Source organism: Talpa europaea (assembly GCF_964194135.1).
Source record: "Talpa europaea genome assembly, chromosome: X".
NCBI classification, from domain to species: Eukaryota; Metazoa; Chordata; class Mammalia; order Eulipotyphla; family Talpidae; genus Talpa; species Talpa europaea.
In genome coordinates, this window is record NC_140081.1 from 67,494,817 (window position 1) to 67,507,339 (window position 12,523).

The following is a 12,523-nucleotide window of genomic DNA, read 5'->3' on the forward strand; positions in this document are numbered from 1 at the left end:
ATTATAAGTGATGTTCAACATATTTTTTTTAAAGATTTATTTATTTATTTATTTATTTATACAAGAACTGGGGTATAGGCCTTATTTGTGGGAGCGTGAGAGGATTCACCAGAGACAGAGTGGGGAGCAGAACAGGTAGACTGACGAAGTACACTGCTGAGGGGAGCAGCGGGCACGACAGGAGAAGTCTGCCGTGCAATGTGGGACCCTCGCTGGCCAGCCAGGGTCGAACCAGCACTGCAGAGGCTGTGGACAGCTTCACAGCGCTGCGCTTAACCGCTTGCGCCACCAGGGGAGGCCCTGATATTGAAATTTTTTCATATACTTGTTGGCCATTTGCATTTCCTCTTTTTAGCTTTTTAGCTCTTTTCAGCTCTTCTGCACATTTTTTGACTGGTTTGTTTACTTTGTTGTTGTTTCTTTTTTTATTCATGTGAGCTCTTTGTAGATCTTTGTGATCAGTCACTTATCAGTTGTATGGACTGCAAAAATTTTCTCCCAATCAGTGGGGTGTCTCTTGTTTTGGTTAATGTCTCTTTTGCTGTACAGAAGCTTTTTAGTTTGATGTAATCCCAGCTGTTTATCTTTTCCTTTACTTTTTTGCTTGGGGAATGAGTCTTTAAAGATGTTACTGAGATGTAGGTCATGTAGTGTTTTGCCTATATTTTCTTCTATGTATTTTATGGTTTCAGGTCTTATGTTCAATTCTGTTATCCATTTTGAGTTACTTTTTGTGCATGGTGTGAGGTAGTAGTCTAGTTTCATTCTTTTGCATGTGTTGGTCCAGTTTTCCCAGCACCATTTATTAAACAAACTTTCTTTGCTCCATTGCATAGTCTTTGCTCCTTTGTCAAAGATTAGTTGTCCGTATATGTATGGCTTTATTTCTGAGCTTTCTATTTGGTTCCATTGTCTATGTGTCTGTTTTTGTTCTAGTACCGTGCTGTTTTAGTTAGTATAGCTTTGTACTATAGTTTGAAGACTGAGAGTGTGATACCTCCATTCTCCTTTGTTTTAGTCAGGAAAGCTTTGACTATGCTAGGTTTTTTTGTGGCTCCATATGAATTTCATCAGTATTTGTTTTATTTCTTTGAAGAATATCATTGAGATTTTTATGGGGAGTGCATTGAATCTGTAAATTGCTTCAGTAGGGTGACCATTTTGATAATGCTAATTCTTCCAGTCTATGAGCAGGGGATGTTTTCCATTTCTTTGTGTAGGACACTCACCTCCTTGGTTAAGTTTATTCCCAGGTATTTTGATTTTTTTTGTTTAAATTGTAAATGGGATGATTTTCCTTATTTCTTCTTCTTCAGATTGTTTGCATATAGGATGGCTACTGATTTTTGTATGTTTATTTTGTATCCTGCCACTTTACTAAACTGGTTTATTATTTTAATTAGTTTTTCTGTTGAGTTTTTAGGAGTCACTATGTAAATTATCATATTGCCTGAAAATAGTGATAGTTTTGCTTCTTCTTTCCCTACTTGGATTCATTGTATGTCTTTCTCTTGTCTTATTACTCTGGCTAGGACTTCCAGTATTATATTGAAAAGCATCGGTGAGAGTGGACATCCTTGTCTTGTTCCTGATCTTAAAAGAAAGGCTTTCAGCTTTTCACCACTGAGAATAATATTGGCTGTGGGTTTTTCATATATACTTTTATCATGTTAAGGTATGTTCCTGCTATCCTGAGAGTTTCCAGGGCCTTCATCATAAATGGATGTTGAACTTTGTCTAATGCTTTCTCAGCATCTATTGATATGATCATATGGTTTTTATTTTTCTTTTTGTTGATGTGTTGGATTGCATTAACTGATTTTCAGATGTTGAACCATCTTTGTGCCCTTGGAATAAATCCCCCTTAGTTGCGGTGTATTATCCTTTTGATGCATTGTTGGATTCTGTTGGCTAGGATTTTATTGATGATTTTTACATCAGTGTTCATTAAGGAGACTGACCTGTAGTTTTCTCTTTTTGTGTTATCTTTGTTTGGTTTTGGTATTAGTACAATGTTGGCTTCATAAAATGTATTTGGTAGTATACCTTCTTTCTTAATTTTTTAAAGATAGGCACTAGTTCATTTCTGAATGTTTGGGAGAATTCATTTGTGAAGCTGTCTGGTCCTGGGCTTTTGTTTTGGGGGAGGGTTTTGATTATTATTCCAATTTCACTGCTTGTAATTGGTCTATTTAGGAGTTCTAGTTCTTCTTTATTTAGCTTTGGATGATTATATAGTTCTAAGAATTTGTCCATATCTTCTAGATTGTTGAACTTGTTTGCATATAAATGTTGATAGTAATCTGTGATTATTCCTTTGATTTTTACTGGCTGTTGTAATTTCTCCTCTTTTATTTATGATCCTATTGATTTGTGTTTTCTCTTGTTTTTTCCTTTGCATGTCAAAGTGGGCTACATTCTTGTGCCTGTTTTGGTTATTTGTTATTTGCCAAAGTTTTAAATTTTAAAACCAAATATATCTATAATGAGTGTAGTATGCTATATGGTTAAGAAATATTTCTTCTTCTTCTTTTTTTTTTTTTGTAAAACAGCACCTTAGCAACTCTTACAATTTGTTTGTTTTTGCAGGCCCCCAATTATGTAAGCAACAATTTTAAATGAATTTATTATGTATACTTTAAGATTATATGGTTTGTTTTATGTCTGACTGTGTAGCAAATAGAATGAAACCTTGAGATGGAGCCAGAATATATGGGTTTTTCTGTTTTCTGCCTTCTAAACTTGATGTTCAGGACCTCCCTGGTGGTGCAGTGGGGTGAGCACAGCGCTGTGAAGCTGTCCGCAGCCTCTCCAGCGCGGGTTCGATTCCTGGCTGGCCAGGGAGATTCCCACATGGCGCAGCAGACCTCTCCTGTTGTGCCTGCTGCTCCCCTCAGCAGTGCTTTCTGTCCGTCTGCCTGTTCTGCTCCCCATTCTCTCTGCTGAATCCTCTCACCCTCCCACGCCTCTGGCCTGTACCCCAGCTATTGTATAAATAAAAAGTAAATCTTTAAATACTGCAATGAGGACTTTTCTCCCTCGTATAAAAAAAATAAACTTGATGTTCAGATCACTTTTTTATCTCCAGATGCACTTTTCTATGTGTAAATAGTAGGAGGGAAGGGTGTTGGATAATACCCTTAAAGGCATACAGCTGTAATAAATTTATTCTTTCTACCTGTGACGAGTGTTTCTAGAATTGTTATGGCATTTAGGTACTTGAAAGGAGGTTGCATTGGGGTTCTTCTCCAACAATTTTATCTTTTTTTTTCCCAAACCAAATGTCCGTATTAGTACTTTACAATAGTGAGTGAGAAAAATTGGGTACCTGGAAAACATAATGACCTGCAATTGTTAGAACTATTGTTATTTTTGTTGTTCTCTTGGTGTTATTAATGGTATTCTTTCTTACCATCTTTTCCTCTTTACAAAAATAATTTGAAATAGTTTACAATAAAATAAAAGTACAATAACAGTTAAAATAAGAATCTATATCATAAATGGTCAGAAAATAGAGGCAAATCATTAACTATTAAATGTGATGATGGTCAGGAATCTGTGATATGATTGTCTCAAAATGGATTTCTTAGAAGAAAATGACCAAGGCAGAAAATATATGGTGATGTTACATGGGTGAATTGGTGGTGGGAATTTCACAGGGACTATACTGGAGATGTTAAAGCATACATTGAATAAAAATGAAGAATGATATAAAAATATATATAACACAATAAAAAAATTCAAAAAAGAAAATATATTTTCCTTTATTCTGATTCGTGTTGATGAGTAGAGACAAAAGTATCTTAGAAGGTGAAATAGATATGGATAGTTGATATTGAAATAATTGGAAAGTTAAGGCTAATGAATTTAAGGTAATTTTCATAACTTTTTTCAATAGTCATTGTTTGATGGTATAGTTTCGCTTTTTATCTTGTTCCTTCATGCTCTTTATTTTAACTCCTTCTAGGGAGACCGTGGATTTCCAGGCAGTCCCGGTTTTCCTGGTTTACAGGGTCCTCCAGTAAGTTCTAAAATTTGTGATTATAATGAACACAGGAATCACAAGAAGAAACAAAAGTGTTGAAAGTGAACACAATGCCTTTATGTGGATCAAAGTAGTGCCTTTTAAATACTAAACTAAAGGACACAATTTTTTAAAGAAGTTGGTAATATAGCTCTCTGCTGGATAAAAGCAAAGATTCTATGGTGTTTTATATATATATATATATATATATATATATATATATAATACACACATATAATCTCTAAGTATATATATAATTTCTAAATATATATATATATATATAATCTGTAATTATCCTAAGATACATTCCACTAGAATATCCTATATTCATCTATTCAGTTTGGACTATATTTGAAAAACATTGTGTTATTTTGCTTGATCCCCTCATAAAAAAATTACTTTTCTTTTTAATAATAGGGACCTCCTGGGATCCCAGGTATGAAGGTAAGTGTTTCATACTGAGAAGGTAAAAATTTTGAATAAAACATTTGGAAAGCCTGCAACTTCAAACAGATAATGACTCTGACTTCTGTCTTAAAGCTGATACTTGTAGAAGTTGTGCAGGTACACATTTACAAGCTCTCCTTTGTTCACATACGTCAGTCTTCATCTTACTACATTTTTGTACTGTTGACCCATCTGTTCACTCTAGAAATACTTTTAAAAACCTAAATCAATAATTTGGTTTCTCTTTTTTATATACTCTCAAGAGCTTCCCAACTGCTTCTAAGATAAACTCTACATTCTTTTCCAAGACCTGTAAGACCTATGTGTTCTTATCCTGCTTACACTCTCGGCCTCATATTTAAGCCACATTCCACTTGTTTTACTGATCACACAGGTCTGCATTGTTTGAATATGCCAGACTCTTCCTTTTGAGCCCTTTTTATAAGCTGTTTACACTTTCAAACATTATTCTCCCATTTTCAGGTGGTCAACTTCTTTAGATCTCAGCCTCAATATTACCTTCACAGATTGCCCTTCTTTGTCTAACAAAACTAATTTCCTCCACTTTTTTAAAAAATTTATTTGACGTAAGATATTGTATAAATTTCAGATGTACATGTTAATTTTATATATTATCTGATTGCCACTGTAGCAATAATTTACACTGCTATCACATCACATAGTTATCATTTATTTTTTGTCTTCCATGATTTCTTTATAATGTACGATGTGGTTTTTCTTCATAATCCTTAATAGAAAATTTTGTAATCTTATATATTTATATATTATGATCTGCATTTTCACAGTATGTTGTTACTGCCATGAGAACAGAGCCTTGTTACATTCTTCACTGTGGAGTATCTTGAGCCTAACACCATTCTTGGGAAATATTAATATTTAATTTTGCTTTTTAAATGAATGAGTAGCTAAAAAGGCTTTTAATAAATTGACTTACTTCAGTGTACTCTGGCCACTTCCTCATTTTCCTTTAAAGGGTAAATTTGTTCATGTTAATTACTGAGATTAATTACTAATCTTCCAGGATGTTTATGCAACATATTGGATTCTCAGATCATTTTTCATGATCTTGCCAGTTTTCATGTATCATAACTGTTACTTACAACTTCCATTTATGGTTTATTTTAGGGAGAACCAGGTAGTATAATTATGTCATCACTGCCAGGACCAAAGGGTAATACAGGATATCCAGGTCCTCCCGGAATACAAGTAAGCATCCAGTGATTTTCTTCATTTTTGTATTGCTTCACTTTTTATTATATTGAAATCATATCACAGGAACACTTTTTTCTCTCTAGATTTTAATACCCTCTATTTTTGTTTATAGAAATTATTATCTGAAATATGGTAGATATTGCATGTACCTTGTACTTGATAATAAAAGCAAATCTGGACCGGAGTGAATTTTAAGAAGCATTGCTTTATTCTTTTATCTTTCTGTCAAGTTTTCTTGGAAATTTTATTTTGGGATTAGGTAGAAGAAATAGGCTTCTATATTCTTAATCTTGTGCCATGGGGATCAGTAAAGTGGTAGAAGTGGTACTGGTAATTGTAAGTGATCTGATTAAAAATAGAAATTATATATCTCCCATTTAAGATATTAAAATGTGTCATTTGAAACACTATCAGTTATATATAATATCTGAACATATTTTGAAGACTGCAAGAATGATATTTATGCATGGTTGAGCATCAAATATAATTTTAAGGAAGGAGTTATAATAGCCTGTAGATAACTTGCACAGGGATAGCAATAACCTTTGAGTATTTATAGATTATGAGGTCAATTTCTTAAGGTTTATATTTTACAAGGATTGATCCATTTGTCAAAAGCAAAAATTAGTGTTTTGTAGTACTTGATTACTAAGTTCCAATGTCATTATCTCTCTTCTCATTTTGTACTTGGCATCACCCCCTATTTGTCCATCTGTACTCTCAATCATGTCCTTCATTTTTTATAACATTTTATTATGTAATATTTGAAAATAACACAGAATACATGTAAAATATATGTATGTTATGAAGCATAACTACCAAATGAACACCTATGAACCCCAAACAAACTTTAACATCTAGAATATTACAAATAATTTTCAATCAACCTGTGGTTTCTTTGGCAGTTCTAGCTTACTGTATTCTCCCAAGATATAATTATCATCCTGAGTTTTCCATCATTCATAAAAATAGTTTTATTACATGGGCATATGTCTTATCCTTTTCTTTATTTCCTTTATAACAGGGTCCATCTGGTCCCACTGGTGTACCAGGACCAATTGGTCCCCCAGGACCACCAGGTTTGATGGTAAACTTTGTTCTGTAATTTCACTTCTCCCTTTCTTTTGATTTCTTTCTCACGTAATATTTATAAATTGTTGAAAGTATAATGTAATTTCAGTGGTTATATTCTATAATTTTCTTATTTACAGGAAGGAGATTTTTACAATGTTATGGTAAAATATGTATGTGTCAAGTAATAGCTTCATTTTACAGATGGAAAAAGTAAGGTATACAAAAGAAAATTTTTAAGTAAATTATTTAAAACAAAATAATTATTTTGTTTTTTACCTCTTGATTTGTCAGTGTTGAAATCAATTCTGGCCATCTCATGAAGTTTCTAAGGCAGTTCTCTAGTCATCTGATGAAACCTGTCTCTTTAAATTGCTGTTTTCTGTTTAAGAGGCACAAAAACATAGATTCACAAAAAATACCTGCTCTTATTTCTTAGGGGCCTGTGACAAAACAGCAGGATTGGTGTGGGTAGTATATTAGTCTGCCATGGGATAAAGATTTGTATAAACCAGGAGAGAAGCAAAAACTTTGAAAGACCCAGAATTTTCAAATAGTTCTATTACTTTATTACCTCTGGGATCACTCATATTTCCTATTCTAATAAATTGTAAGTAGTTTTACTTCTGAAATACTTAGATTTCATTCAAGTCATGTTTTGGACCCAGAACTTTGCTGTTGTCTTCTTAAAATGGCAAGAAAATTGTACTTCACTCAAAGCAATTTCTTGTGTGCCACTCTATCTCTCATTTACCATATCTTTAAGTGACAGTTTTCATTATACCTTTATAGATTGTACATTTTTGCTTGTGACAATTTCTCCTCTATTCTTAAGTGAAGGAAATAACATTTGGTAAATACTGGAGGAATCTACCAGAAAAGATCGCAATTTTTTGGGAGGGATTTAGAAAACCCTTTTGTTTTAGTTATAGATGCCCAGCAAAGTATGAATCTAGACTACAGCACTTTTTTTTTTTAAACTTTTTTTTTTAATAGAGGCATGTTTATTTATTTATTTATTTGTTTGTTTGTTTGTTTGTTTATACATGCACTGGGTACAGTCAGAAGCGCGGGAGGGTGAGAGAATTCACCAGAGCCAGAGCGGGGAGCAGAGCAGGCAGAAGGACCTAAGTACACTGCTGAGGGGAGCAGCGGGTGGCAGGAGAGGTCTGCGCGCCATGTAGAACCCTCCTCCGGTGGCCGGGGAGCAGCCGGGGATCGAACCGGCGCCGCAGATCACAACCCAGTGCTCAACCGCTGCGCCACCGGGGAGGCCCGACCTTGAATTTTCTTAACCCTTGTGGCCACATAACTGATTTATTATATATATACTTCCTTTCAATTAATCACCTGATTCAACAGATAGAGCAGTCTTAGAAAATGCCACTTCTAGGTATCTACCCAAAGCACACAAAAACAATAATTCCAAAGGAAATCTGCACTCTTATGTTTATAGCAGCACTATTTATAATAGCCAGGATATGGAAAGAACCTAAGTGCTCAAAAATAGATGAGTGGATCAAGATGTGGTATATATAGACCATGGAGTACTACTCAGTGATATAAACTCATGCCATTTGCATCAACATGGATGGAGTTGAAAGGGATTATACCAAGCAAAATAAACCAGGAAGAGAAAGACAAGTACCAGCTGGCATCACTTATTTGTGGAATATAGAGAAACCAAACAAAGGGTCAGTTAAAGCCAAACTAACAACAAACCCAGAAAACTGAATATAAAACTAAGACTACCATGGGCCTCCCTGGTGGCACAGGGAGTTAGTCTCAGCACTGTGAAGCTATCCGCAGCCACTGCAGCACAAGTTCGATCCCCAGACAGAGAGCTAACCCACATGGCGCCTCAGACCTCTCCTGTCTCGCCCGCTGCTCCCCTCAGCAGTGTATTTCAGTCTTTCTCTGGTGAATCCTCTCACCCCCACCCCTGTACCTCTGGCCTACACCCCAGCTCTTGTATGAATAATAAAAATAAAATAAATCTTTAAAAAAAAAGGAAAAAAACTGAGACTACCAGAGGTTGGGGGGTGGGGGGCGGTGAGAGCACAATGATTTTCTCCTAAGGTTTCCTAAGTTTCTCCTAAGGGGAGAAATCCTGTATTGTCAAAATATTAACAAGGATGTAAAACAATAGTACTTAATTTTAAAAAAGAAGTAAAGAGGGCCTCTCTGGTGGCATAAGGGGTTAAGCACTGCACTGTGAAGCAATCCACAGCTTCTGCAGCATGAGTTCAATCCCCGGCTGGCCAGAGAGCAACCCACATGGCGAAGCAGACCTCTCCTGTCTCACCCACTGCTCCCCTCAGCAGCATGTTTCAGTCAGCCTGCCTGTTCTGTTCCCCACTCTCTATCTGGTGAATCCTCTCACCTCCCCACCACATCTTTGGCCTGAACACCAGCTCTTGTATGCATAAATAAATAAATCTTTAAAAAAAAAAGTAAAGACATGCCAGGGTACACTGTGTAACTAAATAGGTCCATTGGGCAGACAGATACCTATTTGTCTTTTCAAACGTTGAAACATTCTCAAATATACAGAGGCAGATTTCATGAAAGGAAAACTAGATTTAAAAAAAAAAACATTTTTTTTAAACTAGGGTGCTAATTGCCAAATGGTACCTAAATTTATAATTCAAATATGAGAAATTTTATATATGTTTGTTGAATTGAACTTTGTGTCAATTTTGGCACTTTTTGCATTGATTATCTTAGCCCTCTACTTTTACCCACACTCTGCCATTTTCCTCCTGCCTATTTGTATCTTGTTGCCCAAAATTTTCACATTCACCTAGTTTGTATTAATCAATTCAAATGTGTTTCTCTGATTACAAAGCAATGAACGAAAGCAAGAAAGTATTATCTGAAGGGACTTTTCAGTGCTCACTTTTTAATGGAATCAGATAGTTTTTCATAAGCATATTAATATAATATTTTTCCTATTCTGTTTCTTATTGTCCTAGGGTCCTCCTGGTCCACCAGGACTTCCAGGACCAAAGGTAATTTTATCTTTCTTTACATCTATTCTTTGGCATGAATTCCTTTTGCTATTGTCAATGAGATTTTAAACTGAAACCTCTCTCTTCAGGGTAATATGGGCTTAAATTTCCAGGGACCCAAGGGCGAAAAGGTAAGTAAAAAAACCAAAGTTGATTATTCAACCATCAGCTTTCCTTTTCATATTCATTTGAATTTCTTTTTCCTTCTTTCAGCTGACATAGTTTTCATGCTGTTTGTCTGTGTAAATAATATAATGTCACTTTTTATTTGTCTTGCAAACAGGGTGAACAAGGTCTTCAGGGCCCTCCTGGACCACCTGGGCAAATCAGTGAACAGAAAAGACCAATTGATGTGGAGTTTCAGAAAGGAGATCAGGTGAGTATGTGGAGAGAAAATCAATGAAAATCTTGGTATGAGTAGCATTCCATTAAAATGCATTGGAAGCTAGAATGTGATTATATGTTAATATACATTAAAAATAACAAAGATTTGAGATAATTTATTTTTAAAAAGAGTTTTATTGAGTTATAATTTATATACCATATAATTCACTCATTTACAGTGTACAGTTCCATTATTTTAGTATATTCATTAGGTGTAAAAACCATCACTACAATCTTATTTTGGGAACATTCTCATCAGCCCCTTCCTAAAGCCCCATACCTTTAGTTGTCATTTCCCATTTTTCCCCAAGCTCTCCAGCCCTAGGCAACCAATAATCTACTTTTTGACTCTGTACATTTACCTATTCTGTATATTTATTATAAGTGAGATCATACAATACCTAGTTATCTTTGTCTGGCTTCTTTTACTTAATATATTTTCAAGTTCATCCATGTTATGTCAAGTATCAGTACTTAATTTTTTATGACTGAATAATACTCCTTTGTGTATATATTATTCCATATTTTGTTTATCCATTCATCAGTTGATGTAGATTTGAATGGTTTTCATTTCTGGCTATTATGAATAATGCATTTGTGTCCAAAATTGGATCAATGTAAGATAGTCATTGACTTTGATGACTGTATTCTCTACATTTCACTGATATGCCAGGAGAAAAAAGGTGTTGCTCTATAAGCCCTTATTGTACTTAAAAATAGTTATCTGGGGCCTCCCTTGGTGGCACAGCGGTTGAGCGCTGGGTTGCAAGGCTGCCCGCAGTCTCTGCAGTGCCAGTTCGATCCCAGGCCACCGGCGAGGGTCCCACCAAAAAACAAACAAAAAAAACTAAAAAAAAGTTATCTGATACCTTGATTATACTAAGGTATATGAGGCAATCAACAGTGTATACATTATTATTTCATTTAAATACTCATAAGAGGACCTCCCTGGTGGCACAAGGGGTTAAGACACACCCTACGAGGCTATCCCCAGGCACTGCAGCATGAGTTCGATTCCCAGCTGGCCAGAGAGCTACCCACATCGCGCAGCAGACCTCTCCTGACTTGCCTGCTGTTCCCCTCAGCAGTGTATTTCAGTGAATCTGTCTCTTCTGCTCCCCGCTCTGTCTCTGGTGAATCCTCACCCCCTCATACCTCTGGCCTGTACCCCAGTACAAGTGGCAAGTGGCAATGTTTCATATTTTTTTATCGTTGGACAATATTCCATTATATATACACATTATGTGTACATATGTATATGTATACACATATACATATATAGATGTATACACACACACACACACACAGAGCATCTTCTTTACCCTGTCATCCATCAGTGGACATTTAAATTGTTTCTTTATCTTATTTATTGTATGCATAAATAAATCTTTAAAAAAATACTTATAAGAAAGTTAAGAATAAAGGAGAAATTGTACTGAAACTCTTTTATCAATATGGATTGAACCATTTCATTTTCTGTCCAAATGTCTATGTGTACTGGGGTACAAACCAGAGGCATGGGGGGGGGTGAGAGGATTCACCAGAGACAGTGGGGAACAGAACAGGCAGACTGACCAAACACACTGCCAAGGGGAGCAGAGGGCGAGACAGGAGAGATCTGCTGTGCCATATCGACAGCTCCCCAGCCAGCGGGGTATTGAACTCATGCTGCAGAGGCTACGGACAGCTCCATAGCGCTGTGCCCAACCCCTTGTGCCACTGGGGAGGCCCAGTGTTCTCTTATTATTTACCATAAAATTGGCTTGTACATGCACTAGAAAATGAAGTAAAAAAGATGGCTCTTGTTCTTTTGCCCAGTGGATTTCAACTTTGAATTAGAAACATCCCATTATCTTTTACTATGCTACATGAGTCTACATAACATTGCTTTCCCTTCTCCTACTACTGCATAGGGGCTTCCTGGTGACCGAGGGCCTCCTGGACCTCCAGGGATACGTGGTCCTCCAGTAAGTAACCTAAAATGCTTCCATATCATTTAATATAAGTTCGTATTGATACACAGTACTCCATGATACAAAATTATTTTTGCGTGTACAGGGTCTTCCAGGTTGTGTGAAAGGTGAAAAGGGTGAGCAAGGAGAACCGGGCAAAAGAGTAAGTGTTATAACTACTAATATTCTTTGCAAAAAATTTTTGTCTTTTTATCTTTATTGAAATAATATTGGTTGACAACACTGTATAAGTTTTAGGATTACAACTTCACACATCTTCAAATGTATATTTATCCCACCATGCCCACCATCAAATTTCTAACTCTCTGCTAACATCTCCCTGTTCCTCCCACCCTCCATTTCCTTCACCTCTTGTAGCCACCATTTTGTTGTCAGACTGA

The 12,523-nt window shown here is 35.8% G+C and overlaps 1 protein-coding gene across 2 annotated transcripts in view; it reads left to right on the forward strand.

The window, feature by feature from the left end:
• Window positions 1-12,523, forward strand: part of COL4A5 (collagen type IV alpha 5 chain) — a gene marked incomplete at its 5' end in the record, with an annotated part of 191,069 nt that overhangs the window by 75,408 nt on the left and 103,138 nt on the right. For both annotated transcript variants that reach the window (XM_084258283.1, XM_084258284.1), the window contains 9 exons: window positions 3,968-4,021; window positions 4,442-4,468; window positions 5,618-5,698; window positions 6,729-6,791; window positions 9,751-9,786; window positions 9,876-9,917; window positions 10,070-10,162; window positions 12,084-12,137; window positions 12,229-12,285. In XM_084258283.1, coding sequence (XP_084114409.1) covers window positions 3,968-4,021; window positions 4,442-4,468; window positions 5,618-5,698; window positions 6,729-6,791; window positions 9,751-9,786; window positions 9,876-9,917; window positions 10,070-10,162; window positions 12,084-12,137; window positions 12,229-12,285 — 507 coding nt within the window. The remainder of the gene's footprint in view (window positions 1-3,967; window positions 4,022-4,441; window positions 4,469-5,617; window positions 5,699-6,728; window positions 6,792-9,750; window positions 9,787-9,875; window positions 9,918-10,069; window positions 10,163-12,083; window positions 12,138-12,228; window positions 12,286-12,523) is intronic.